The sequence below is a fragment of the Tauraco erythrolophus genome, chromosome 1 (genome assembly GCF_009769465.1).
Source record: "Tauraco erythrolophus isolate bTauEry1 chromosome 1, bTauEry1.pri, whole genome shotgun sequence".
Lineage (NCBI taxonomy): Eukaryota > Metazoa > Chordata > Aves > Musophagiformes > Musophagidae > Tauraco > Tauraco erythrolophus.
The window spans coordinates 135498396-135524928 of record NC_141465.1 but is presented as its reverse complement, the minus strand read 5'-3'; the positions used below and the strand labels follow the sequence as shown (position 1 = coordinate 135524928).

The following is a 26533-nucleotide window of genomic DNA, read 5'->3' as shown; positions in this document are numbered from 1 at the left end:
CAGGTGCCCCGTGCCGCTGGGGAATGGCTGTGTTGGCGCAGCAGGAAGGGGCAGACCCTGTGCTTCTGCCTGTCCCAGTAACAAACTGGGAGCAGTTTTGATGACCCCGAGGTTGTTCCCTGATGCTTTCTTCCTTCGCAGAGCCGGCACAGTGGGTGCCTGCAGGATCTCTGGCATTATTTTGCTGTGTGAAAGCAGCAGCAGCAGCCAAGGACCTTCCCAGGCAGGACATTTCCTCCCAACGTCACCTTTTGCCATCACCCAGGGAAAGCACGGGGTATCCCAAAATCCAGCGTGCCTCTGAGCTGGGAAAGCCGCCGACTGTCCTGGCCCCTTCACTCCGAAGGGCTGCCAGCCCCTCCCGGATCCTCTGAACGGGAGCCAGGTTCCTGGGGAGAAAACGCGGCGATGCTGGTTTAATGGAGCCTCTTCAATGGCCTTCGGTTGCCATAAACCATGTCGCTGTCTGGGCAATGAAAGGAGCCGAGGGGAGGCAGGACACCTCCTGATTCCCGAACTTGCTCCAAGCCGGCTTCCCCTGCAGCGAGGAAACCTGCCACTAACCCCCCGGCACCTGCAGGGGGTCTTTGGCAGGGACACAGGGGGTCCCCTGGTGCCACCAAATGCCACATGTGGGGGGTAACGTCCCTCCCGTGCATCTCCTGCTTTTGCTCCTGCCCATGGCTGTGAAAGGGAACCTGGTTTGCAAGTACAGGAGGAGATCCAAGTGCTGCGTGCTGGATTAGGGGCTGCAGCGGGGTTTTCATGCCAGTTGGGAGCAGGTGGGATGCTGGGGGTGCCCATCCTGTGCCTGGGAGCCGAGCGGAGGGTCATGACCGGAGCCGCAGCTGGTGGCTGCATCGTTACGGCAGCCTGCGGGGACTATCCCCGGGTTCTGAGCAGCGGAGCGCGCCAGGCTCTGCCGCAGGGCTGAGATCACAGAATGGAATCACAGACTGGTTTGGGTTGGAAGGGACCTCAAAGATCATCCAGTTCCAACCCCCCTGCCGTGGGCAGGGACACTGACCAGCCCCGTTTATCCCGTTCCTGGAGGATGGGAGAGCCCTGAGGCCAGCCAGGGATGTGGCCAGGGATGCAGCCAGGGACCTTTCGCTTTTGCTGCTGCAATCCCAAGGATTTTCCCGTGCACCCAGGGCCTTGGGGACAACGAGAGCTCCTGTCCTCGTGGCGAGGCAGCCCCTGCCCTCTCACAGCTGGCTCCATGCAACAGCAGCGGTGAAACGGGGGACAGCGGGGCTGCAGCCCCCGAGGACGGCCAGCCCTTCACCTGCTCCCTCCAGCTCAGGAAACCTGGGTGACAGCTGCTCCCGTTGTGGGGTTTAGGGATAGTCCTGGGCCTGATGCAGATCCAAGCCACTGACTGGCCTCACTGGTGCTGGGAAGCCACCAGGGCCTTTTGCTTTGCTGGACCAGATCTGAGATCTCTAGGGTGAGGGGTGCGGGCATGTCACAGCTTTTTTGGGATGCTGCCAGCCTCCATGTCGGCAGGGATGGAGCGGAGATGAATCCATCCCTGTTTGACTGCAAAGAGCATCTCGGAGCATCACCGCTCATCTCTGGGAGCTGTGCTGGCCAGCAGACGAGGCCGGCCGCAGCTGAGGGAGGAATCCCACGTTGCTATTTGTGGAAGGGACTGAAACGTTCCCGGCTGTGAAGGCCACGGCTCGGAGCCCGTTGGCTTAGCTGAGCCACGTCTGGGGGGAGAGGGGACATTCCCTTGCTGCTGAACGCCACCGAGGCCCCTGCTTCGTACCAGGGTGCAGCTCGATCCCGGCTCCGGTTGTCGATGCTGACCCTGAAATGCTGACACAACACATAGTTTCTCCTTAATAGGGCATGGAAAAGGGGATGCACGTCAGGGCCAGGCTTTTTGCTAATGTTGTGCCTTTCCGAGTCTTTATATGATCCAGAAATATATGGGTTGACCTCCTCCTGGGTAAACTCAGCCTAAAAAAAAAGATGTTCTTGGGTAGATACTTCCTGCTCTGGAAGTATTGTGGTCCCAAGCTGGAAACCAGCAAACGGAGTGGGTTTTGTGTAGGGTAGGAGGGTCTTTTCTTAAAAATTGTTTGAGATCCTGGTTAATGGGGTCTCGGGCTCAGACGCCTGCACAGAGACATCCTCAACTCCTGGCCAGTTCTCCAAAGCCAGTGTCTGATGGTCTGGCATTATCCTGGGGTGAGGACCTCGAACACAGATGTCCCCTCAACTTGGCACAGTGCTAGGATTGTGGGTTCCCCAAGTGCCACCCTAAACCGGACCACTTTGGTGATCTTTGGAACAAGATCTTCTTGCCTGGCTCATCCCATCCCTGTGCCACAATCTTCTGCCCTCTCTTTGATGCTCGCAGGCTGCTGTGGAGCTGGGCTGCAGCAGAGAAACGAGCAGGGCTTTAAATAACCTCCCCAAAATATATATATGTGTTTGTGTTGGAGCGTTTCTGGGAGCTGGTTCACAGCCGGGCTCCAGAAACGGCGGGATGGGCCATGGAAGGAGGGAGGAAGGGGCAGGGGTGAGGGAGGAAAGAGAGGAGCTCCTCTAAGCCTCTTTGCTGCCAGGGAAAATGCAATACTGCACCACACTGGAATTAAAAAGGAAAGCTTTCCTCGGAGATGAGATTTCTCCTCCTCATCCCATGTCTCAGGGATGGGCTGGGGAAAGGTCACACACGCACTGGCTCTTGTTTAGGTCTGGTGTGGAAGCACCGTGTCGGTCAGTCCTGTGGTCCATCCGGACGGATTAGGGATATTCGAGCTATGTTCCTGGCCTGTTGGCTTTAGTATCTCCTAAGGTGGCTACCCTGTCCTCTCTTCCTATCTGCTCTAAATCCCAGGCGTCCTCCTGGACCCCTTGCAGCCCTGCTGCGGCTCCGTGCTGCCCGACAGCCCCAGCTCCTCCGGAGGACGAGGCTCAGCAGGTCCCTCTGAGGGGTCAGTTTGGAAAGCACGGCACAGAGCGACCTGCAGGCTGAGATGAGGGGCCAAAAATCAGGGTGCCTTGCACCCGGACCAATTTGTTGCAGATATAGACTTGGATGAAGTGTCAGCGGTGATTTACATGGTGCTAGGAAGGGACCAGCGCCTCTTCTGCCACCTGGACATGAGCTGGCTTTGTCTGTGTCCAGGGATGCAGCTGGAGAAGAGCAGCAGGAGCTCACAGAGCACCTAAGCAGGTATTTCTGTCCACACTACATGAGCCCAGTCTGAGCCCTGGTCCCCAGAGGCCCCCCAAAACCATCCATGGTCAACCTGGTTCCAGCCTGGCTGCAGTCTCAGGCCCTGGGAGAGAGATCGGGAAGAGATCGACGGAGCTGTGGCTCCTAATTTTGGCCAAGAGGAAGTCTCTGTTGAGAACGGCACTGCTGGAGCCCATGGACAGTAACCGGCACTTGAGGAGCATGGAGATGAGAGAGGAGGACAGGGCCACCGTCCACGGAGCCGCCATGGACACACCAGGAGTGAGAGAAAGGCGTTTGGTGACAAGAAGAGGGGACGCAAGTCCCTCACTGGCAGCTGTCCTTGCGAAGTGGGCTGCTCCGGACAGGCTCTGTCTCGCCGATGTCTCCATCGTCCCTCAAATCCTGGACAAATGAATCCCTAGGGAAGAGGGAGGAGGGAGATGAGGAGAGAGACGAAGCTTTTCCCACCCTGGAAACTGTCTCCACTGACATCTAGTGGCACAATAGTCCTTTCCCTCGTGGAGAGGGGAGCTGGTTCCTCCAGGCACTTCTGCCTTCCCGCTGCTCCCACGGGCGATGCTGGGGTGGGTGTTTGAAGGAGAGGTGTTTTACCAGCTCTGTACTGGTCATGCTGGTATTCCCTGCATGGTTCGCCTGGCTACGTCTCACCGCAGCAAAGCCGTGCTGAAGAACAGGGTCCCCAAAACACCATCATTGGTGCAGTGGTGCTGTTAACGGGGCGCTGGTGGGGTTTGGACCAGGAGTCAGAACTCGGAGAGAGCTCGAACAGCTGGACAAGAGCTGGGCCATGTCAGGCACCCTCACTCACACTCCCAGGTGGCAAAGGTCCCATTCCACTCTCCGTCATCCCGTCGAGGGTTGGTACCCACTCCGGAGCAGAAGGACATTCTCCATCTCGCTGTTCCCAGAGCGATGCCGATTGTTGCCTGGCATGTTTATGGGGTCCTGCCCTTTGCTCATCAACTTTGCAGGACCTAAGACGTCCAGCCCAACAATGGAGGCAGTGTGGGAGGTGGCTGCCAGGCAGACCAGCCTGTGGCAGTGCCTCTTGGTGGGGACGTGGGGACCATCAACCATCTAACTTCGAACCACCGCTGGCCCTAATCTGCAACCCACTTCCGTCAGCTACCTACAAACAAGAGAGCAGCTATGCTGGCTCAGAAGAAATCTAGTCCAGAGTTCCTTTCTGTGGCCAAAAGCCCAAAGAAAACTGAAAGTGTGACAAACCTGTTCACAGAAAACACCCAGTTCCCACCATCTTTGTCTGCACTTCGTGGGAGGACTACAAGCAGTCAGTCCCTTCCCATCTCTCGAAGCTTGTGTGGGCTGGTAGATCTTGACCACATTTTTATCTTTCCCAGGTTGAGTCCCAACCTGCCGGGCTTACTTCCCGCAGAGGTGTTCCCAGGCTGGTAAGCATCCCTGCTGCCCTGCTCTGACCCTCTCCTAGGTCTCCTCTACTCTTTTGGAGACAGAGGATCAGATGTACCCAGTGGGCACACTGTGGAATTATTTACAGAGCCATGAAATGATGGTGCTTTCACATTTCTTCTTTCTTTTTTGATAATTCTAACATTAAATTTCTTCTTTTGTTGCACAGACCCCCTGCAGCATCCATGGAAGAAGCAGAGCTGTGCAATGCCCCTGCCTTCACCCGTGGCCACTCAAGTTTCCGTGAAGCCTCTGGCAAGGCTTTCCAAGAGAAGCCCTACAGAAGCCAAGCAGTTAATTTCAGCGTTCTTACCCTTTTCCTCCTATCTTCTGGCTCCCTTCTAGGAGGTTTGCAAGGCAGGACTTCCCTTTGCTGACTCTTCCTAAACAGACTATGTTTACCCACTAGTGTGCAGGTATTTTTGTGTATCAGTTCTACCCATTCTTATTATTTCTAATTGAAATAGCACAACCAAACACCTGCAATCCCCTCCAACCCCTAAACCATTCCCCCCCCCCAAAATTTGCCACTTTCCCCATTTTCAGCCAACACAGATGTTTGAAATGAGAAATCCCATCATGCTGTTACTAATTTAACCCAGCCCCCGGACCACAGAGGTGATGATGCCATCGTGGGAGGAAAAAAACATCCACAGGAGATCTGTCCCAGAGCCACAAGTGTCCTATTTACTGAATCATTTGTCTTGCAGCGAGGAATGGGGCCCTGTTGCTTGAGATGCTGCACACATACAGCAGGAAAAACCTGCAGTAGCATTAAGTTTACAGTCAGCTGTCATCCCTATTTACAGTTAAGTATAAATAGTTAATAGCCGTAGCTAAAATTTACACAAAGCAGCAAATTGCTGGATAATAGTACAGCGTCCTCTGGCAGCAAAGACTTCTGATGTTTCCCTGGAAATAGCCCGCCGGTGATTTTCACACCTTTTTCCTGGTGGGTGTTTTCTTCATCTGTGACTGCCTAAAAAAAAAGGTTTAAAAGGCAGAAGCAGCCTGTCAGGAGAGGGCTGTGCGGCTCCCTCTCACCTCCCGCCCGCCCTCCCGCCGCGCTCCCCTCACGGCCGAGGCGGCCGCCGGCAGCGCTGTGAGGGGAGAGTCTCGTTGCCACCAGAGCGCGCCTCCGGGCAGGAGATCGCGGTGAATTATGGCGCTGCCGACTCCCGTCCCCGTTTGTACCGGTTTTGTAGCCCTTTTAATGCCGGCTGTGGGCGCTGACGGCAGCCTGACAGGGCGGCAAAGCGCCACGGGGAGACTACATTTCCCATCGGCCCCCGCCCGCCGCGCCACGTGACCCCGCCGGCCCAATGGGGCGCGGCGGAAGGCAGATATAGCCCCTCCTCCGGGGCCTGCTCGCTCCTTTCCGCCGGGCGGCGCGGCTCAAGATGGCGGTGCAGATCTCCAAGAAGCGCAAGGTGAGGGAGGGCGGGGGGTCCCGGCTCGCCGCGGCCGCGGGGCGCCGCCATAGCGGCGGGGGCGTCTGCGGGCGGCGGCGGGGCGGGGCGGCGGCGAGGGGATGGCGGCGGATGCGGGAGGATGGCGGCGGATGCGGTTCGGCGGCGCGGCGGGGAACATGGCGGCGGCGGGAGGCCGCGCTGAGGGAGCGCGCGGGGCGGGGGACGGCGCCGTGAATCCCCCCCCGCAGCCCTGCGAGGGGCTCCGGGCGGGTGTGCGCGGCCGAGGCGGGCTGGAAGCTGATGGACTTGCTTGGTTTTTCCTGGTTTTTTTTAGTGGAAAGAGTTTGGGGTTAGTGATTCCCTGTTTCTGTCAGTCGGAGAGAGCGGGAGGGCGCAGGGCTGTGCGTGTCGTGGAGAGGGAGGGAGGTGTGGGGCTTGTGCGCTGTCAGGGTGGAAGGGGAGCCCCAGCAGCAGGCCCTGTGGGGCTGAAAAGGGATGTGATCCCGTGGTCCCTTAAATTATTTCACGCAAATCCATATCGAATCGAAGTACCACTTCAAGACACATCAGCGAGCTGTGATTTCAGCCTTCAGTGTGGTTGTGGCGAGGTGTGGATCAGGCGGTGGTGTAGGCTCCTGCTAGAAGTGAACTGTCTGTGGGAACTTCAGGGGAGATGCTTTTATGTCTCCCCACTGCTGCTGCCTCTCTGCGAGAGGAGAGGCTGCCTATCTGCAGGCTGGTCCCAGGGATGTGTTGCACCCAGACTCAGAACATGAAAATCTTGTGTTCAGGCTGGGCGCTTAAACAGAGCTTGACTTGGTCCATTTGCTTTTTTTAGTTTGTCGCTGATGGTATCTTCAAAGCTGAGCTGAATGAGTTTCTGACTCGTGAACTGGCTGAAGATGGATACTCCGGAGTAGAAGTCCGGGTCACTCCAACCAGGACTGAGATTATCATACTTGCCACCAGGTAACTGAGATGTTGCTGTTGACTCACAGGTGCTGTGAAGGCTGTAAGGGATGCTGCTGCAGGTTGAAGCTTAAAGTGGTAGATATTGCTGTGGGAAGCTACTTGGGAAAGGGATCCTGAAGTGATCTTTAGTGATACAGCAGTGTTACAACCCCTGAACTGTTAGATGCTTAGTCTTGAAGCTCTTTGGGATGACTTTAAGCTGAAAGAGGGGAGATTTAGATTAGATCTAAGGAAGTTCTTCTCTCTGAGGGTGGTGAAGCACTGGCACAGGTTGCTTGGAGAAGCTGTGGCTGCCCCATCCCTGGAAGTGTTCAAGGCCAGGTTGGATGAGACTTTGGGCAAGCTGGTGTAGTGGAAGGTGTCCCTGCCCATGGCAGGGGGGTTGGAACTGGATGATCTTTGAGGTCCCTTCAAACCCAAACTGTTCTATGATTCTATGATTACAGGCTCAGACCTGGAGACACTTTTCTCGCTTGCCCTGTACTTTTTTTTCCAGAACTCAGAATGTCCTGGGTGAGAAGGGTCGCCGCATCCGGGAGCTGACGGCTGTTGTGCAGAAGAGGTTTGGATTCCCTGAGGGAAGCGTTGAGGTAAAACTGTCTCAGTTAAACCAGTAGTAAGCGGGTTGTGCAGTTAGAGATCTATGTCTATTTCGTTACAGTATCATACTCAAAATCTCTAAAGATTTTAGTATGATACTGTAACGAAATAGACAGTAAAGTGACACACCAGTAATTTCCAGTGTTTTAATGTTGAAATCTGGTACCCTTACTAGTACTTTGCTCTAAAATAAATTAGAGACGGGGGGGAAATGTCTGTTCTGGGGTGGTGCTCACATTTATTCCTGCTTGGCCAGTGTTGCTGGTTCATGTTACACGGTGAAGATCACCGATTATCTCCAGCAAATGCTTAAACCCACTGAACAGCACAGACTCACAGAGCACATCATGATTTGACAGCTCAAGGAATATCCTGTGTGTGGTTTGGAGTGTCCGCTTCTTCTGAAGCGTCAGGCTTTGGTCTCTTGGAGATGTTAGATTTAATACACCTCACTCTCCTAGCTTTCAAAAATCGGATCTTTTCTTAGGATTTATTTTAATACTTAAGCAGACTGACGTGACTGATGGCTTGTAAAAACTGTCTCAAGTGAAGTTGCTGTGATTGTCTGGATACCTCTCTCCAGTGATAGTTTTGGGGCAGCTTAAAGCTGCAGCTCTTAGAGACCCCACCATGGATGTTTTGATAGTCTCCTGACTTTCAGTGGAATGTCATGAGTGTGTCTCAACTCTGCCAGGAGGAGGGAACGGGCACCAAAGGAGTTACGGGAGCGTAGTGTCCAAGGATGAAGCTTCTGCTTGTCAGTATGAAAGGAGTAGCTGAACTGGGTGTAGAGGATGGGGCGTAGAGTAATATGAAGCTCTTGTGTTCTGTTAAATGAAAAGTAGCTTGAAACACAGCTCTGTTTCTGAGTTGGTTTCTTTTCCTTTGTAGCTGTATGCCGAGAAGGTGGCCACGAGAGGCCTGTGTGCAATCGCTCAGGCAGAGTCCCTGCGGTACAAGCTTCTGGGAGGTTTAGCGGTGCGTCGGTGAGTAGAGCGGGTTGAACGTGATGGCACAGCGAGGAAGTGTGGGATTCAAATACCCTTCCAGAGAACCACCTTGTCTACTTATCACTGGTTTGAAAATTTAACCCAGCAATGCTGTGTTTGGAGAGGGCAGTTTATGCTTTTGAGAATTCTGATGTATAGAAGCTCAGTACACAGTTTTGCTAGTAACAGTTTTGGTAACCTGGTGTAGTGAAGGGTGTCCCTGCCCATGGCAGGGGGGTTGGAACTAGGTGATCTTTGAGGTGCCTTCAAACCCAAACCATTCTGTGATTCTTGAATTGCTGAATAATGTATTTCCGACATAAAAGTCGAAGTCTTAGCATAGGTCAGATTGCAAAGCGTGCATTTATTTCTTTCTGAATAACTGGGTGGAGGAGCGAAACACAATTTCAAGCTTTCTGGCTGAATTATAGTTAGGTGGCAGCGGCCTTGCGTCTCAGATCCCTTCAGTGATGATAAGATGACGAGTCAGAAGTGGGTGGCTCTTGTTGCGGTACCTCTGCAGCATCATGTTCTGTGATGCTGCATGTGGTTCTTCAGCAAGAGCATCCTCTCATCATTGAATGATTTAGAGGCATTTGTCTGAGAAGGGATGGGAAGCTGCACTCCTGTCGGGGGTGTGCTGGCCACCTTCAGCCTTGGAGCTGCTTTTGTGTCCCAAAAAATGCGTGCTTGTCACCGTTCCCGCAACCTTACAAGTCACAAGAGTTTTCTTTGGCTGGATTTGAAGTGCTGAAACGGTGTGAAGGTTTTTGCTGCTTTGCCTAGCATTGATGGAGCTTTGGTTGCACTGGTGTGTGTTGGGAACGCTTTTTACAAACCCAAGTTGAAGCGGTGGTTGTCCGTGCTTGGAATCGGTGTGGAATGCCTCCGTGGAGCCGCGTGGGTTCGGCAGAGCGGGAGCAGTAACGCTGCGGCTGTTGCTGCTCGCTCCCTGCAGAGCCTGCTATGGCGTCCTCCGCTTCATCATGGAGAGCGGTGCCAAGGGCTGTGAAGTGGTCGTGTCCGGCAAACTCCGAGGTCAGCGTGCCAAGTCCATGAAGTTTGTGGATGGCTTGATGATCCACAGCGGAGACCCGGTGAATTACTACGTCGACACAGCCGTGCGTCACGTCCTCCTCCGGCAGGGTGAGTGGCTGGGGTGCACATCCCTTTGCAGCTCTGGTGGGTCCTTCTGTCAGCGCTTCAGAGCCAGAAGATCTAATCTCATGCAGGTTGGAGGCTTCCATATCACCTGTGGAGTGGTAACTCAGTGATTTTGATGCCCCACTGATCTTGCAGAGTGGTTTAGTTGCGCCATGACTAGTTGTTCTGACTCTGAAGATTCGTTGTTTTCTTGGGCTTTTGCAACTAAGCTCTCACTCTGGAGTTTGCACGTTACATCTGAACTAGAATTTTATTTGCATTTGTGTTATGTGCATGGGAAATGGAGAAGACGTGTTGAGCAGACAAGGAAATTCTGTGTAGTCGTCCCAGGTTTCATTTGCTTTCTGTTGGTGGGGATTGAATCTGTCCAGTTGAGACATGTGGCTTTAGATTTTCCAGATGCTCTCACTGGTGTCCTCTGAGGTTGGCAGTAAAACAACTTAACAAATGAAACATTGGCTGAGTTTAAGAGCTGTTGGTAGTTTGGATTGTGGTTTTCTTGGCTCCCAGGGGTAGACAGACAGAACATGGGTGCTACAAGACTCGAAAAAGCAAGTGTCGGACACTTTCCCCCCATATCTGTGTCCTGGCAAGTCTTCCCAGCTAAACCAGCCAAGCCTGCTTGCGCTTGTCCTTCCCTTTGGTAAAACACAAATGACTTCTGCATCTTAATTGGCTTCGGGTTACTTAATTGCAGAACACCTGATGCAGGAATACTAGCGTAGGCAAAGCTATTCTCCACCTTCCCTTCGGTGATGATACGATGACGAGTCAGAAGGGATGTCCTTGTGTCCTTGCAGCCTGTTCAGTGCCATGTTCTGTGGTGCCGTGCTAAGGCTGCCTTGGGCAGGATGTCCTCCTCATTGGATGATTTAGAGGCATTTGTCTGAGAAGGGATGCCAAAAAACCAGTGCAATTTTCTAGGAAAGTGAGCAGAGTTATCCCAGGAGGGATAGGGTTTAAAACCAGGGTTAGCATCTTATTTCAGCCTTCCAGTACTTAAAGGGGGCCTACAGGAAAGCTGGAGAGGGACTTTTTATAAGGGTGTGTAGTGATAGGACAAGGGGCAATGGATTTAAACTGAAAGAGTGGAGATTTACATTGGATATAAGGAAGAAATTTTTCCCTCTGAGGGTGGTGAGGCACTGGCACAGGTTGCCCAGAGAAGCTGTGGCTGCCCCATCCCTGGAAGTGTTCAAGGCCAGGTTGGATGAGGCTTTGGGCAACCTGGTGTAGTGGAGGGTGTCCCTGCCCATGGCAGGGGGGTTGGAACTGGATGATCTTGAAGGTCCCTTCCAACCCAGACCATTCTGTGATTCTGTATAGCTTGTTTTCATCGTAGTCCCAGGCTGCAGTTAGCAAAGGCAGTGAGTTGGATAAAGGTGAACACGCTGATGTAAATACACAGTAATTAGATTTTTAAGCTACAGCACTTTTGTGTTGGTCAGCTTGCATCTTCAGTGTTGTCAGGGAATGTTTTTGGTGCAGACAGCGTATTTTGTAACCTCGGGGCTTGTCTCTACTGAATGTGTCCTTGCTATTTTGTATTGAATGGGTATGTCCTTCCAACCCAAACCATTCTGTGATTCTGTGTCTGTGTTGTCCTGTCACTCTTTGCAGGAGTACTGGGCATCAAAGTAAAGATTATGTTACCCTGGGACCCAAGTGGAAAGATTGGCCCCAAAAAGCCTCTGCCAGACCACGTCAGCATTGTGGAACCCAAAGAAGAGATCTTGCCCACCACCCCCATTTCAGAGCAGAAAGGTGGCAAACCAGAACAGCCAGCCATGCCTCAGCCGGTTCCCACTGCCTGAGTGGTAAGTGCCTGCGAGCGGTGGGAGGTAGCTTTGGTGAGGATCCATGCAGAAAAGGTGGCATGTCACCAAAAAAGCTGTCACGTAGCAGGAGTACTGGGAATAAAAGCTGCTGCTCTGTCCCAGGTGCAGTGATCAGCTGGGCTGGGTGTAGAGTGTGGCTCTGGGTGAGGGGGCCATGGTTTAACGCACGCCGCAAGCCAGCGAAGCACACCCTTCAGTGAGGATGAGATGACGAGTCTGAAAGGGAATATCCTCATCCAAGTGCCCTGTTCCGTGTTGTGTCCTACAGCAACGGATTTGGGGACCTTGGGTCACAATTTGAGTGACTTAGAGGCATTTGTCTGAGAAGGGGTCAGTGCCTCGGGTGTTTTCACATTGCACCACCTGCTACCAGGGTGCATTTGACAGCACAGGGCACATATTCCTCACATAACCTCCCCTCATGGGATCCAGTTTGGGATAGACTTAGGAGCCGACAACGTTGAGTACAATGTGTGGGCTGGTTCCGTAAGTAAATAATCAAAGTTGGAAATTTTGTCTCCTTGAATCAGTAGCTTCTAAGACAAATTGATAGCTTGACATTGTCTGAGCCTTGCTCTGGGTTGTTCCCAGTAAAAATGTGCAACTTGGTGCTTTTAAAAGATTTACTGGCTTTCTGCAGATAGAACAGCAGGAGGCCCCAAAGGCCTCTCCCAGAAGACTTCCTTAGCTGCTGGTGGAAGCCAGGCCATGGTGGTCTCCGACTGAAGCTGGCCTTGTGTGAACAGGGAGAGTTCAGGGGGTTTGCAGGGCTGCAGTGGAACAAGGGAATCTGGCTACCAGAGTCTGCTCCTGTGGGGAAAAGGGGGGATGTGAGAGATGAAATCTTGGAGTCTGTTTGTTTGTCCAGTGTTTTGGGTAGGAGAATAATTACGGGGAAATGGTTTGCCACCATCTCACTCCGTATTTTGTTTTTCCTTGTAGGGTTTGTAACATCTGCGACCAGAAGCTTGACTGTCCTGAAAACATCTCTTAATAAAATCACAAAAGACAGTGTTTGTGGAGGTGCTTTTTTTTTTTTTCCAAGATGTATTCCAGGAAAGCCTTGCTCCTCCCTTCAGTATGGAAGGAATTCTGCTGCGTTTCTTCCAGCTTGCGTTACCCTTTTGGAGTAAACTTACCAGATCCTGATCTAAACCAAGTGGAGATAAAACGCTGATTTCCAGGCAGAGCTGGAGCAGCAATCTGGTACTTAGAGGGTCATGAACGACACTCCATGAACTGGAATAGTACTGGTAACTCTTTGCTTACACACCAGTCCCTTTCTCTGAGGTTTCCAGAAGGGGGAGTTTTTTCAGCAATGTGCAAAGCAGTTGTAGTAGTTTATACTTTTTTGGCTTCAACTGAAGTATTGACTATATTCTACTAAAATGCTTTTTTCACCTCTATTTCGATTTCCTTTGTCACTAAAAGTACGTTCACTCTGACTTTCAGGGCTGTAGACCATATAGGAACAATATAGCTCCTGATAGGATCAGGCAGCCTTCGTGGAGACACGGGGTGAGACAAACTTCTGAGTAGGTGTTTACACATCAGTTGAGGGGGAAAAAAAAGTACACACTCTGGATTTCAACCCTCCTGTCCTAAGCTTTGAGATGGAAATGGATTTAAGCAATTGGGGAAAAAACTCACCTTTGTTTGAGGCTTGACCAGACAGTCCTTTCAAAGTCCAGTTCAGGAATGGGAAGAGACTTAGGCACATCATCAGGTCACGTTGTGCACAGGATCAAAGCTTTGCTTCACTCAGACTTGGAAAACTTCAGAATCTGTTTGTTGTATTAACAAAAATTGTACAAATCTGGAAAATCCGTTGCTGGGGAATAGCTTTTCCATTGGGATTTCCATTTTCAGGAGGCTTCTCTACAGGAGCTAGACTGGCAGCTTAGGAACTGGGATTTCAAACTGAGGATGTCAGGAACTGGTCTGTCTGGCAGCGTGTGTGGATGTGTGAGCCTCAGCCTTCGTGTTCCCAGCTTCTCTGGCAGCCTCCTGGAAACTGGCCTGGCAGGGAGCTGACTGGGGAAGCTGGTTAAGCCTGTCGGAAACAGATGTGTCTTCTCGGGGTGTCAAGAAGATGAGTTTGATTTCAGGTTTCTGTGCACATCTTTCGGTGGAAAGCTTTCTAAAAAAGGTGTTACGTGTTGAGTGTTAAGAGTAAGTGATACCAGCATAAATTTTTTTTTTAAATACAAATTTGGATTTGAGAAAAAAATCCAGGGGGAAAAAAGTGACAGACCAGCTTTGTCACTTGATAGGAGCAGGAAATGTGTGAAAGCTGGAAAGCCTGAAGCAGGAGAAGTGACACATAGTGCAAGACCACGCACGTTGTATCTAAATTCCTAAATGTCCCACTATGCTAGATGATGGTCAGCTAGAAATTCCTCCGGTGAGGGCTGGCTTTTCTGGAGATGGCTCCGTTTCTTTCTGGTTTAAAGCCCTCCAGCATGGTCCATCAGCCTGATCACTGGGAGAATCAAGAGATGTTTAGTTGCTTGTGTGCAAGATCGAGATGTGTGTGTTCGAGTGGTATTGCTGGACCTCTTTTCTTGCCAGGTCCACCATGCTGTGAGAAGCTGAGGACAACATCAAGGATTACCACTCTGGTGAGACTCCACCTGCAGTACTGTGTCCAGCTCTGGAGTCCTCAGCACAGGAAAGACATGGAGCAGGTCCAGAGGAGGCCGCAGAAATGATCAGAGGGCTGGAGTGCCTCTGCTATGGGGAAAAGCTGAGAGAGTTGGGAGTTGTCCAGCTTGGAGAAGAGGAGGCTCTGGGTTGACCTTATTGTGGCCTTCCAGTACTTGAAGGGGGCTTGTGAGAAAGATGGGGACAGACTTTTTAGTAGGACCTGTAGTGGTAGGACATGGGGTAATGGCTTTAAACTGAAAGAGCTTAGATTTAGACTAGATAAAAGGAATTTTTTTAAGATGAGGGTGATGAAGCACTGGCACAGGTTGCTCAGAGAGCTGGTAGATGATGCCCGATCCCTGGAAGTGTTCAAGGTCAGGTTGAACGGGGCTCTGAGCAGCCTGATCTAGATGATATCCCTGCTCATTGCAGGGAGAGGTCGGACTAAATGACCTTTAAAGGTCCCTTCCAACTCAAGCCATTCTGTGATTATCCCATAATGCTCAAGGTGTGTGAACTCGAGACCTTTCTAGCACGCGCTGGTTGGAGTGTACCACCACCATGAGCCGCTAAAGGAGAGGTAGGGTGCTCGTTGACTTCCCAGTGTCTTGAGGGTGCCATCTTCCCCAGGGTGAGTGACACGAGTGTTTAAAGCTGCTTCCAAGACAAGTTGGGGGTGGGATGAGCTCAGGAGCTCTGGGAAGCTTTTCACTTACTTGCGCTATTGTTGTTGCAGGTCGATGGTGTTCCTGGGCTGTGAGAGCTGGTGATGGAGATGGCTTCCGTAATTTTGTGCAGTGACAGGCTCTGATCCGGCAAGCAGCTGGTGCCTATTCACTCTGTGATGAGCTTCACACGGATCATACAATCATGGAATGGTTTGGGTTGGAAGGGACCTCAAAGATCATCTAGTTCTAACTCCCCTGCCATGGGCAGGGACACCTTCTACTACACCACGTTGCCCAAAGCCCCATCCAACCTGGCCTTGAACACTTCCAGGGATGGGGCAGACACAGCTTCTCTGGGAAACGTCTTCCAGAGCCTCACCACCCTCAGAGGGAAGAATTTCTTCCTTAGATCCCATCGAAATCTCCCCTCTTCCAGTTTAAAGCCATTGCCCCGTGTCCTGTCACTACACACCCTTGTCCAAAGTCCCTCTCCAGGATGCATGTGCCTGCCCCGTCCCAGGCATGGTGTTTTGGCACAGGGAAAAGGGGAGATGTCTGGCACTTTAGTTTGCCTTGTGTCTAAGTGGCAGAAGGTGACAGGCTTGAATGGACAGCAGGTTTATCCCTTTCCAGCAGTGGAAGGACATGGGCCAGCAGGGTCTGACACTGCTGGATTTTCCAGCTGTGGAAGGCATATTTAGCTGTATGGTCACGGCAATGGTGCAGTTCTTTTTCCTCTTTCCCTCCATTGGATCCCACCTGGAGAAGCTTTGGGTTGTAGGGTCAGGAAGGCTGGTTCCTGGAGCTAACAGCTCACTTCTTCTTCTTACGCTGCCATATTTTAGCAGCCACTTGCTGCCTTGTTAAACGACAGGGCAGGGCAGCAGGTCCTTTGCCTTTGAAACATTAAAGATGCTGGATACTTGCAGTTTCAGGAGAAAATGTCGAAGTGGACCTGTTAGAGTGGGTCCAGAGGAGGCCGTGAAGATAGTCCGAGGGCTGGAGCACCTCTGCTCTGGAGACAGGCTGAGAGAGTTGGGGCTGTTCAGCCTGGAGAAGAGAAGGCTCCGGGGAGACCTTCCAGCAGCCTTTGAGTACGTAAAGGGGCTACAGGAAAGCTGGAGAAGGGCTTTGGACAAGGGTGTGTAGTGACAGGACACGGGGCAATGGCTTTAAACTGGAAGAGGGGAGATTTAGATGGGATCTAAGGAAGAAATTCTTCCCTCTGAGGGTGGTGAGGCACTGGTACAGGTTGCCCAGAGAAGTTGTGGCTGCCCCATCCCTGGAAGTGTTCCAGGCCAGGTTGGATGAGGCTTTGGGCAACCTGGTGTAGTGGAGGGTGTCCCTGCCCATGGCAGGGGGGTTGGAACTAGAATATCTTCAAGGTCCCTTCTCAAACCATTCTTTGATTCTGTGCAAAGCCAACCTGCTAATAGTGCTCCTTTCCCATGACAGACGTGTCATATAAATTAATCTCTTGTGTATTAAGTGTAATTTTTGTCCGTAATTACCAGATTAAGAAAGCTGTGCTGGATTTAAGGATGGCCAGGAACCTCTCTAAGCTCTTTTAAGAATATTTTGCCTCCACGCAAACCCCACGAGTGACTGTGGCTGCCAGAGGTTCATTGAAAAAGTTTTATTGCAAAATAACACAACAACTGTCATTGTGCGGTACAAGAACAGACAACAAAAGCCATCAGACGCCTGCATCCACACGATGCAAATTATTCCCAATATCCCACAGTGTGTTCTTGCCTCACCCACCCTTTTTACTCCCACCCCACCCCACCCCATCCTCCAGAACGTTCTACAGCGTGTGGGTTTCAGTGCGCTGGTTCACCGGCTGATGTCTGGCACACACACCGGGCTTTAGGCTTCCTGGGTGTCTGGGCACATCCTTGGGGGTGTCCTCCTACCTCCCAGCGCAGCGGGGAAAGCACCTGGGAACATGATCTGGGAAGAGAGGCTTAAGGACAAGAAGCTCCCGTTCTGGCTGGCTTGGATAGGAATTAGGGTAGAGGAGCTTTTCTCCAACTGTGTAACCTGTACTTTTGCCTGTAGGAAACCCCTAGTAAGAGACTTTGTAGTTGTAAATAAATAAGTGGAAATAGTCCTGTGTATGGTCTGGAGAAAAAAAAAAAATGCAGTACTGGGCTTCTACGTAGCAACCTGGCAGCGAGCGTTGGCAGGGAAACGGAAACAAGGGAATGCAGCGCAGGCGCTGCCCGTGCTGGTGTGAGGTAACTGGCACGTGGATCGCGATGCAAACATCTCCCGAATTTCCATAGGCTGGCCAGGACTTGCTTGGCGATGTCCCTCGGCGCGTAGCAAGGCTCACCTGACGCGTGCTTCGGTGCTCGTGGGATCGTACCAGTTACTCTAAATAGTATTAACCTGATGGTATCCCTTAAAGAGAAGAAGATGGGAAGAGCCTCCAAGTCTAGGCTGGAGTAGGCTGTCACACTTGCTCGTTAGCAGACAGAAATACCAGTGTCACCATAAATACGTTTGGTTTTCAGTGTGCCCTTATCCAGGTCAGCCAACAGGGAGCTAAAGTATGGAGGAGAGGAGCTTCAGAAAAGCTCAAGGTCATTAGGAAGTCATTCAGGCAGCTCTAAAGCTTTGTACTTAAACAAGGAGGTGGAAGTGAACTTGGCCCACCTCCCCGTGAGAAGCTGGCAGGAGTCCCTCGGCCCGCTACGGGAGCTGATGGCAACCAGCCCTGGTCACAACTGGGAGGACCTTCACAGTGCTGTCTCTTTCCCAGCCCTATGTGCTGATGCAGAAGCACCAGAACTGGAGTTCCTCTGGTACAGGATGTTTAACTCCAGATGTTGGCCCAAGAGCCACCTTCCTGATCCCCAGAAGGGTGGAGCACAGCCATTTCTGTCTCACGAGAGGACTGAAGGGACCTCAGGTTTATCTTTCTAGAAACCCAGCTGCTCTTTGGCCTCTCTACTCACAGCCCTAAGCCAACTCTCTCAGAAGTGTCAAGAGCTGCACTTGGCTTTGCAGGGAGTGTTCCAGCTCAGGAGCAGATGACCTGCTGCGCTTGAAGCATCAACAGTCATCCAGAGCAGGGTTAGGCAGGACAGAAGGGCAAAACTCCGTAAAATCTCCGTTCTTACATGCTGTCACAGCTCTGCTCTGCTCCCAGGGCCATCGAAGGGGCTGGACCACTGAACTGGTCCTTTGTGCTCTGTTATTTACCACTGAAGATAGAGGAGAAGCCAGGAATACATGCAAAGCAACCGGAGCAGCTCCGGTGCGGTGCCGCGTGGCATCAAAGGGAGAGAAGAATGAAGTGGCAGAGCTAAAGGTGCAGAAGCGTTTGAGATGGAAGGGTGGAGGCGTTGTGCCTTTGCAGGGCTGATGGTAGCAGCAAGGTACTTAGCAGGAGGCTTAACTCTAGTGCAGGTTGGAGCTAGACATCAGCCAGAACATCTCAGCTGAGGATGCCAGTAGCTGAGGCAGTGCGTGCCAGTTCCTTTCCACTCCTGGTGACCCTCTCACGTCAGGCTCCCCCGTTCCTCTCTGGAGGTGGGTTTGTGCAACGAGTATTTTGGGGTGAGGTAAAGTGTATGCTGGTTTCTCATCACAATGCACCCTGGTCTGAATAGCACCCATAGTTCGAGAAGGATACAAAATAGTGTTTCCCCTTTTTTGAAATCCCCCACTAAAAAACACACAAACCAAAGCTCTGGGGAGAAGAACCACCCAACTACAACTCATCACGCATCTTGTCCCCTTTGGGCCGCACGAGCCTGCCGATGAAGAGAATGGAATTGGTTTTACTGTCCTTGATCATGAAGATGAAGGGGTGGTCAGCATAGAAGAGCTTGGGGTTCCTCATCTCCTCTCGGCCGTAGATGTCAGCGTCGTAGGGGTTCCCTTCCGTGTCCCATTCAAGAGCAGCGGCGTGGAAGACGTTGGAGAGGTAAAGGTCTTTCTTGCCAGAGATCTTTGACAGGTCAGCCTTGGTTTTGTCAATGGCTTCTGTCAGGCCCAGATCAGCCAAGTGTTTCTAGGAGGAGGAAAGAGGTCAGCAACCCTCCCAGAGATGACACGGTGCAATTGTTTCCAGCCACTTGAAAAAGGATGGCAGGGACAGAAAACCCATCATCCCACTATCTTCTCTCCCACCCCAAGGGCCTGGAAGGCCCAACTGTTTTCTTTAAGGACCTCCTTTACCTGAAGGTCATGGCTGACTTCCAGGATGACTTTAGGTAGTGAGATGGCCACCGATCTCTTCTTCATCTTGCCAGCCCAGGTCTTCAGCTGCTCCCTGTTCAGCAGTTTCTCAACCCTCTCCAGAGGCTCCACGTGGTTTGGCATGATAAAGATCATGCTGGAGAGCTTGTGAGCAAGTGGCATCTCTACCACCTGGAGCTTCTCTGTCTCATCATCATAGTAATTGTAGAGACCTTGAAATCAGAAGCAGGACACGGTGAGATGCAGGGCAGAGGCAAAGCTACCCACAACCTTGTTGCGAATTCACCCTGGACTTTCCCTGACCAGCAAGGGAGGTGAGTCCGAACGCTGTTTTGGGAACTGGCCCAGCATTATTGGAGTTGACAACTCCAAACTGCGGCTCTCGTTTGTGCCATGAGCGAGGATTTATTCCCGACAGCCAAGCACCCAACAGTAAACATGGATTCTCTCTGCTCACAGAGACTGAGGCAGCAGAACAAGCACACCCTGCTTTCTTCTCGCTCTCCAGGAGGCAAAACAATCCTGGAAGCAGTTGGTGGAAACCTGGGTAGCGGAGCACCAGTGAGCATAACTCCAGTTGGTCTTGACATGGAGTGGGGGGTTTGCAACTTACCTGTGCGATGCATCATGGGAACTCCCACGGTGTAGGAACGGGTCACCATGAAGCCACGGTTGTCCACCATCTTATGATGGAACTTCTCATCCCAGTGAGCTACAGGAGAGAGAAATTGGGCTTGTAAGGAAAGGGAATGGGTAGGAATTTCATGCAGAATTCCCAACTACTCGCTCTGCAATGGAGCACAACTCCAGCAGACCTAGGATTTGTTCAGCTTCCCATATGGGCTGCTGTGTGTTGGCTCAGGCTAGGTTTGGGGTCACTTCTATCAAGAACTGAAGGTAGAACTTACGCTTGAAGAACATGGCATTGACAATGAGGGCCCCATCAGTTTTCTCAACATCTTTCGTGACCTCTGGGAGTTTCCCATCCGTGGTCTGGGCTGCCCACTCGTTAATGGATTTCAGGGCGCTCCTCTTGTCTCGGAAGTTGATCTTGGAGTGCTCGTAGTTGTAGTGCTTCTTGCTGTTCTTCACAAAGTCATCGGCGAAGTTGATGGAGGCAGGGCCGTACAAGCGGTTGCCGATCTTCCAGGTGACGTTGCGGGCCGTGCTGTTGCTGACCTCGTTCAGGAGCTCGGACAACCCGCTGTGCACGTACTCATCGTTCAGTTTGTCTGCGCTGAGCACCGCCTTGGCTTGGGAGGCGGTCGTGGCCTTGCCCCCAAGGGACACGAGGCCGAGGGAAGAGGCCACGACCACGGGGGACAGCAGGATGTTCTCCATGTTCTTGTCTTTCGCCATGGCGTGGTAGAGGTTGAAGGCCAGCGTCGTGCTGCGGTCAGCCAGCGTCGTTGCCTTGTCGCTCAGCTTCCTGTCCTCCGAGGGCACGGCCGCGGCCAGGCCGCAGAGAGTGAGCACCAGAATAATCCACATGGTTTCGGCAGCACCCAACACCTCCGAGGACCTGCTGGGCAAGAAGAGGTGACCATCAGCATGATTCAAGCCCTCCCTGGGGCATTCAGAGACCCCAGGGGCTCTTCCAGTGAAATCCACTCCTAGGCTCCAGTGACAGCCAGAGCATCTGCATCAACGCTCCACCTGGGGTACCACGAGCCCAAGTCCACGCTGGGCTTTCCCTTGAGCAACAATTAATCTTCAAGAGTCCAGGCTGCACTCCGGCATGCAGAGCCTGTGCATTTGGAATGAAAACTTCCTTTTTAAGCAATTTTACTACGTTCCTGTACGTTCATGTATGGTACAGGATTTAAGGAAGGGCCGGGGAATGGAAGCAACAGAGGTTTCTGTCCCCCAGAGCAGCAGGTCAAACCTCTGCCCTGGTCAGGAAAAGCTAAAAGCGGGATGTTTCTGCTGCCCACGTAGCACAGTGCTGCCCATCCATCCAGGGGCTTGATCCAGGGGCTATCCTGGTCAGTGTACGGCAGGGATGGTCCTCTCTGGGGACCCCAGCTTGGTACCCAAACGCTCAGCTCTCTAGACACTAGATGGAGCACATGAGCTTCCACCAAGCCAAGTCAGAGGGGTCCCTTGAGAAGATCCAAAGCTGTCTGGTCAGCTCTGTCTGACTTAATTTTGCCTGTACAGCCCTGCCAGGGAGGTACCAGGGCAGAGGAAGGTGGTGGACCCCTCCTTTCCCCCAGCAGAGCCCCTTCCCAATATATTCATGCATTAGGTAGATGCATCTCACCACGATGTAGGTGCACCCATCCCCAGTGAGGGCTCTGAGCGACCAGCTTCCCTAAATTTGCAGACTGACCATTCCTAAACGCCATGCCTGAACGTTTTTTTGGAGCTCATCCCGCCTGTCCCCAGACCTTCCCTCCCTCCTAACTTCACGCCGCTCACAGCAAACCTTCCCGACGGCAGATTTTGGGCGGAAGGTGGAATTTAAGCAACAGGAAGAACTTTTCCCCTCGACAAGCTACCCTGAAGTTTCGTTCCTCGGTCCTCTCCTCCCACCCTGCTCCTGGCCAGCCTCGGAGGGTGCTCCTCGCACGCGGAACCAAGAAAAGGCTGCGATGGGGCAGCTCGAGGGTTAAAGCCAACGGAGCAGGAAGCGAAGGGCCTGCTGGGATTACATATGGAAGGAAACATGCACCGAGCTGGAGCAAAGCGAGTGCGCAGTTGCACCAGGGACCCTCTGCCAGAGTGGGAATTACGTAGCCTCAAGGGAGGGAGGCAATTTCCAGCCGAAAATCCTTTTTGGGAGCGAGGCTTCCGTTGAAAGGAAGAGCCATCCCGAAGAGCAAAGATTGATGCAACAGGCTCAAAACTGCCCTTGATGCGTTTTTAAGGTGCGGACAGCACAAGCGTTTAAAAATTTGAGGTTTTTTTCTTTTTTTTTTTTTCTTTTTTCTTCCCTTTTATTTCTAAAGATACCTTGGAACTGTTTCAGAGTGAGGTCAGCATTTGCCTTTTTTCATTCTGAAAGAAAACAGACACAAGGAGCAGTTCTCTTGCGAGCAACGGGCGGCCCGCGCCGCTTCCATCCTCAGCCTAAAAAAAGGTTAATTCCTTCTGGGACCCCCGAGAAAGCTGGCCGGGCACCCTGGGCTGCGGTGAGGGACGCGTCCCGCGGCGGTGAGATGGAGAAATATCACCCATCCTTGGATTACGGCCGAGATTAGCGGTGAATCCATAGCCCAGGGTGAAAATTGAGGGAATATGGGGGGAAGGCGCAGCCGCTAATGTCCCCTCTCCTGCGTTCCTCCAGCCCAGCCCTGCGAGGGGACGCCCAGCGCCAACGTGGCATCCCGCAGACCTCCTCGGGAGCTGTCAGGGACCATCTCTCCTGGCAGGATTTGGAGGTGCCATCCCCCACCGCAGCCAGCCAGAGACATTCACCCTCTCCAGCCCACGCAACCCTTCGCCGCCGGCGTTTCTCCCCATCACCCAGACAAAGCCGCGGGATGGAGGGATGAAAGGAGAAGGCCATCTCCATGTGGGTGGAGGGATGGGCCACTCGAAGGCAGGCGGAAGGGCAGAGTTAGGCAGTCTTATCGCAGGGAGGAGGTAGCAAGAGCTCTCCCTCCTGCGCTGGGCTGGTGCCCAAGGTCCCACAGGCTCCCAGGCTCGGCAGGAGCAGGGGCTGGAGGCTTTCCCCAGCCAAGGCATGTCCAGGACCGCTTGGCCCGAACTGGTGCTTCCCTTATCCCTTTCTTCTCTTTCTTCACCCCCCGAAAGCTTCTCCTGGGTGCAAAACCGGGGGGGGTGCAGCTTGGCTGCGACTGTCTCTAGCGAACCGGAGGGGTGTAGGTGCGGGGTGGGGGGAATCATTTCACATTTTCTCTCCAAAAAAAAAGAGCCAGCTTGTCGGGGCTGTCTGTTCCCTACACATATCCCCCAACCCCAGCATCACCCCAAAACAACCTACCCCCGTGCAAGCCCCCTCCCCGTGCAACTCCCCCCCTCCCCATGCAACTCCCCTCTTCCCCCCATGCAACTCCCCCCTTCCCCCCATGCAATACCCCCCCCATTCCCAATTTCCCTGCTCGATGGGGCCAGCCAGGAGCATGCAGGACCCCAAAATAACACCCAGCCTGCTGCAATCTCAGCTGCCTGGCTAAGGCCGGGCAGCCCCGGCCCCCCCCATGTCCGTCCCCGTCCCCCCCCCCCCATTACCTGCGGCGGGGCCGGGACGCTCCTTCGCTCCGTTCCCCTGTACACGTCCCCGTCCCGCGGAGGGGGTATATAAGGGGCCGGGGCGAAACTTCTGGAAAGTTGGGAAAAAGCTCTCTCAAAAAAAAAAAAAAAAACCACCCTCCTGGGGAGGGAGAGGAAGGGGAGGATCCGGTAAAGCTCTCCCGGCTCCCGCCAATGGCAGGGAGCGCCCGGCCCTGCTGCGGCTGGACGGGGGGGTCCGGCGGGGCTGGGGGGGGATGCTCGGTCCCTCCTTCTGCCGGAGCTGCCTCCGTGTCTGCCCCAGCCCGGCCTTACAGCGGGGCTACAGGGGCCTCTCCCAAGCCGAAATGGGGCTTTTTCATTTTTAAAGGGCTCTGATCTGTCTTATATCCCCCCATCCCCTCCTCCTCCAGCACCTCTTGAGGCTGAGCGGTTGTTGGGGAAAAGGGTGTGTGTGTGTGTGATTGGTTGATTTTTTTTCTGGGTGTCATCCTCCATGAAGTTGGGGTTGGTGGGGGGGTGTTGCAAAGGGTTTCAGGCATGGCCGGAGCAAGGCAGCAGATGTTTAATGTCTGGGCTGGTTCAAGGCACATGTTGCCTTCTGAAATGTCCCCTTGTTCTGTGATACCTGGAAGGACCTTTATCCACTCTGCAGGGACCTGATGGACAAGTTACGGGCAGCTGGAGAACTTCCTTGTATCACTGTATCCTGTAGACACTGATTTTCCATCTGTCTCCACACCTGCACTAATACCTTTCCTTTTCCTCAGCAGCTGGGCTGCTGGGGTGGTGAATCATGGCATCATAGAATGGTTTGGGTTGGAAAGGACCTTCAAGATCTTCTAGTTCCAACTGCCCTGCCATGGGCAGAGACACCTTCCACTACACCAGGTTGTCCAAAGCCTCATCCAGCCTGGCCTTGAACACTTCCATGATAGGGCAGCCACGACTTACCCATCACTTCTTCCATTCTTCCAAATCTCCCCTGCACCATAGGTACAAGAACAGCAGGTCTGGAGGGAAGGGATGCCACTCAAAGGGACCTGGACAGGCTGGAGAGGTGGGCCTGTGAGAACCTCATGAAGTTCAACAAGGCCAAGTGCAAGGTCCTGCACGTGGGTCGGGGCAATCCCAAGCACAAGCACAGACTGGGCAGAGAATGGATGGAGAGCAGCCCTGAGGAGAAGGGCTTGGGGGTGCTGGTTGATGAGAAGCTCACCATGAGCCGGCACCGTGCGCTGGCAGCCCAGAAAGCCAACCGTGTCCTGGGCTGCACCCAGAGCAGCGTGGGCAGCAGGGCGAGGGAGGGGATTCTGCCCCTCTGCTCTGCTCTCCTGAGACCCCCCTGCAGTGCTGCGTTCAGCTCTGGGGTCCCCAACACAAGAAGGACATGGAGCTGCTGGAGAGGGTCCAGAGGAGGCCACAGAGATGATGTGAGGGCTGGAGCACCTCTGCTCTGGAGACAGGCTGGGAGAGTTGGGGCTGTTCAGCCTGGAGAAGAGAAGGCTCCGGGGAGACCTTCCAGCACCTTCCAGTGCCTAAAGGGGCTCCAGGAAAGCTGGAGAGGGGCTTTGGACAAGGGTGTGTAGTGACAGGACACGGGGCAATGGCTTTAAACTGAAAGAGGGGAGATTTCGATGGGATCTGAGGAAGAAATTCTTCCCTCTGAGGATGGTGAGGCACTGGCACAGGTTTCCCGGAGAAGCTGTGGCTGCCCCATCCCTGGCAGTGTTCAAGGCCAGGTTGGATGAGGCTTTGAGCAACCTGGTGTAGTGGAAGGTGTCCCTGCCTGTGGCAGGGGGGTTGGAACTGGATGATCTTGAAGGTCCCTTCCAACCCAAACCATTCTCTGACTCTACACACAACAGCAGAACCTTCATGTCTGGCAAACTTCTGCAATTTGGAAAGGACACATCAGCTGGCCTTGTGGCAGCAAACGTTCACCACCCCGACGCAACACCGAAGGAGTTAATTACCCAGCGCCAGGCTGCCCGGCTGAGGGCTTGCAGCAAAGTGTGTGCCGTAGAGAAGTTTCTGCGCTGAGTCACGAGTATTGAACGCTGCTGGATTTCAACCCTGTCACGTTTAAAGCCAGCACGGTATTTTTTTTTTTTTTTAAGGGCAATCTGGGATAAAAGTGACATTTTAGGTACCACCCGGTAATGAAGCACCCTCCTCTTTGATGGTTGCATTAGCAGAAGGACGCTGCATCTTTGTGTTATTTAACTGATGTCTGTGTCTCTCCTTGCTTCTAATAACCACATAATTTCATTTTTCCCCTCTGTTAATGCTGATTTTGGCTCTGCAGGTTTCTCTGCTTCCCTCTCAAGGCAGCGGTCCCAGCAGGTTGCTACCTCTTGTTGCTACCGTAGAAAACAGCATCCCATTTAGTCTCCTGGCTTTGAATATTCTGCCCTCAGACCTGGGTCATTGTCTTGCCAGCACCTTGCGCTGGGGTCATCTCCTCTCTCCACTGTTTCCCTGCATGGCATCAATCCACCGATTCTAGAAGATGGCATCAAAAAGTGACATTTTTCTTCTGCCCAGACCGCTCAGATGATGCCAGGTGAGTAGATACTCCACACTTCAAATGAGGGGGAGGTCTTCGAGCCTCCCTGTGCAAAACTCTCCACCAGCTGCAAGAAACCCAAAGAAAGTCCCAAGGGGGGTCTCGCTCACCGGGCGACCTTTTGGGTGCCAAGCACGAGGTCATTTCAGATGCTTTGAAGGCTCCTGGCTTTGTATGATTTATTTATTTTTATTATTTGTTTCCTTTCTTTTTTTCAGTGGTGTCTGTAGAGAAAGAAATACCTGAACAAAACATGTTTCCAGCTGGCGTCTTCCCTGGGCATTTTGCATCCCAGCAGGTACCTTAAGCCACAGTCTTTAATGATAACGTGGAATCATGGAACCATAGAATGGTTTGGGTTGGAAGCGACCTTAAAGATGATCTAGTTCCAACCCCCCTGCCATGGGCAGGGACACCTTCCACTACACCAGGTTGCCCAAAGCCTCATCCAGCCTGGCCTTGAACACTTCCAGGGATGGGGCAGCCACAGCTTCTCTGGGCAACCTGTGCCAGTGCCTCACCACCCTCAGAGGGAAGAATTTCTTCATTAGATCCCATCGAAATCTCCCCTCTTTCAGTTTAAAGCCATTGCCCCTTGTCCTGTCACTACATGCC

General features: G+C 52.8%; 2 protein-coding genes and 3 non-coding genes across 5 annotated transcripts; 4 read left to right on the top strand and 1 right to left on the bottom strand.

Moving 5' to 3' along the window:
- Nucleotides 1-6017: 6017 nt before the first annotated feature.
- RPS3 (ribosomal protein S3) lies at nucleotides 6018-12637 on the top strand. The gene is made up of 7 exons (XM_086615125.1): nucleotides 6018-6081; nucleotides 6902-7032; nucleotides 7532-7625; nucleotides 8527-8621; nucleotides 9583-9770; nucleotides 11409-11605; nucleotides 12569-12637. Exons 1-6 carry the CDS (start codon nucleotides 6052-6054, stop codon nucleotides 11600-11602), a joined length of 732 nt encoding a protein of 243 aa, XP_086471251.1. The 5' UTR covers nucleotides 6018-6051; the 3' UTR covers nucleotides 11603-11605; nucleotides 12569-12637.
- On the top strand, nucleotides 9087-9233 carry LOC147529498 (small nucleolar RNA SNORD15). Its single transcript, XR_015222677.1, has one exon. It is a non-coding gene; the product is annotated as a small nucleolar RNA SNORD15 (small nucleolar RNA).
- LOC147529497 (small nucleolar RNA SNORD15) lies at nucleotides 10536-10683 on the top strand. Its single transcript, XR_015222676.1, has one exon. It is a non-coding gene; the product is annotated as a small nucleolar RNA SNORD15 (small nucleolar RNA).
- On the top strand, nucleotides 11818-11955 carry LOC147529496 (small nucleolar RNA SNORD15). The gene has a single exon (XR_015222678.1). It is a non-coding gene; the product is annotated as a small nucleolar RNA SNORD15 (small nucleolar RNA).
- A 6024-nt stretch (nucleotides 12638-18661) lies between the features above and the next one.
- SERPINH1 (serpin family H member 1) lies at nucleotides 18662-20643 on the bottom strand. Its single transcript, XM_009992507.2, has 4 exons — nucleotides 20061-20643; nucleotides 19766-19864; nucleotides 19132-19364; nucleotides 18662-18964 (listed from the first exon to the last, which is right to left on the bottom strand). The coding sequence occupies exons 1-4, from the start codon at nucleotides 20641-20643 to the stop codon at nucleotides 18662-18664; spliced, it is 1218 nt and encodes a 405-aa protein (XP_009990809.1).
- Nucleotides 20644-26533: the final 5890 nt, after the last annotated feature.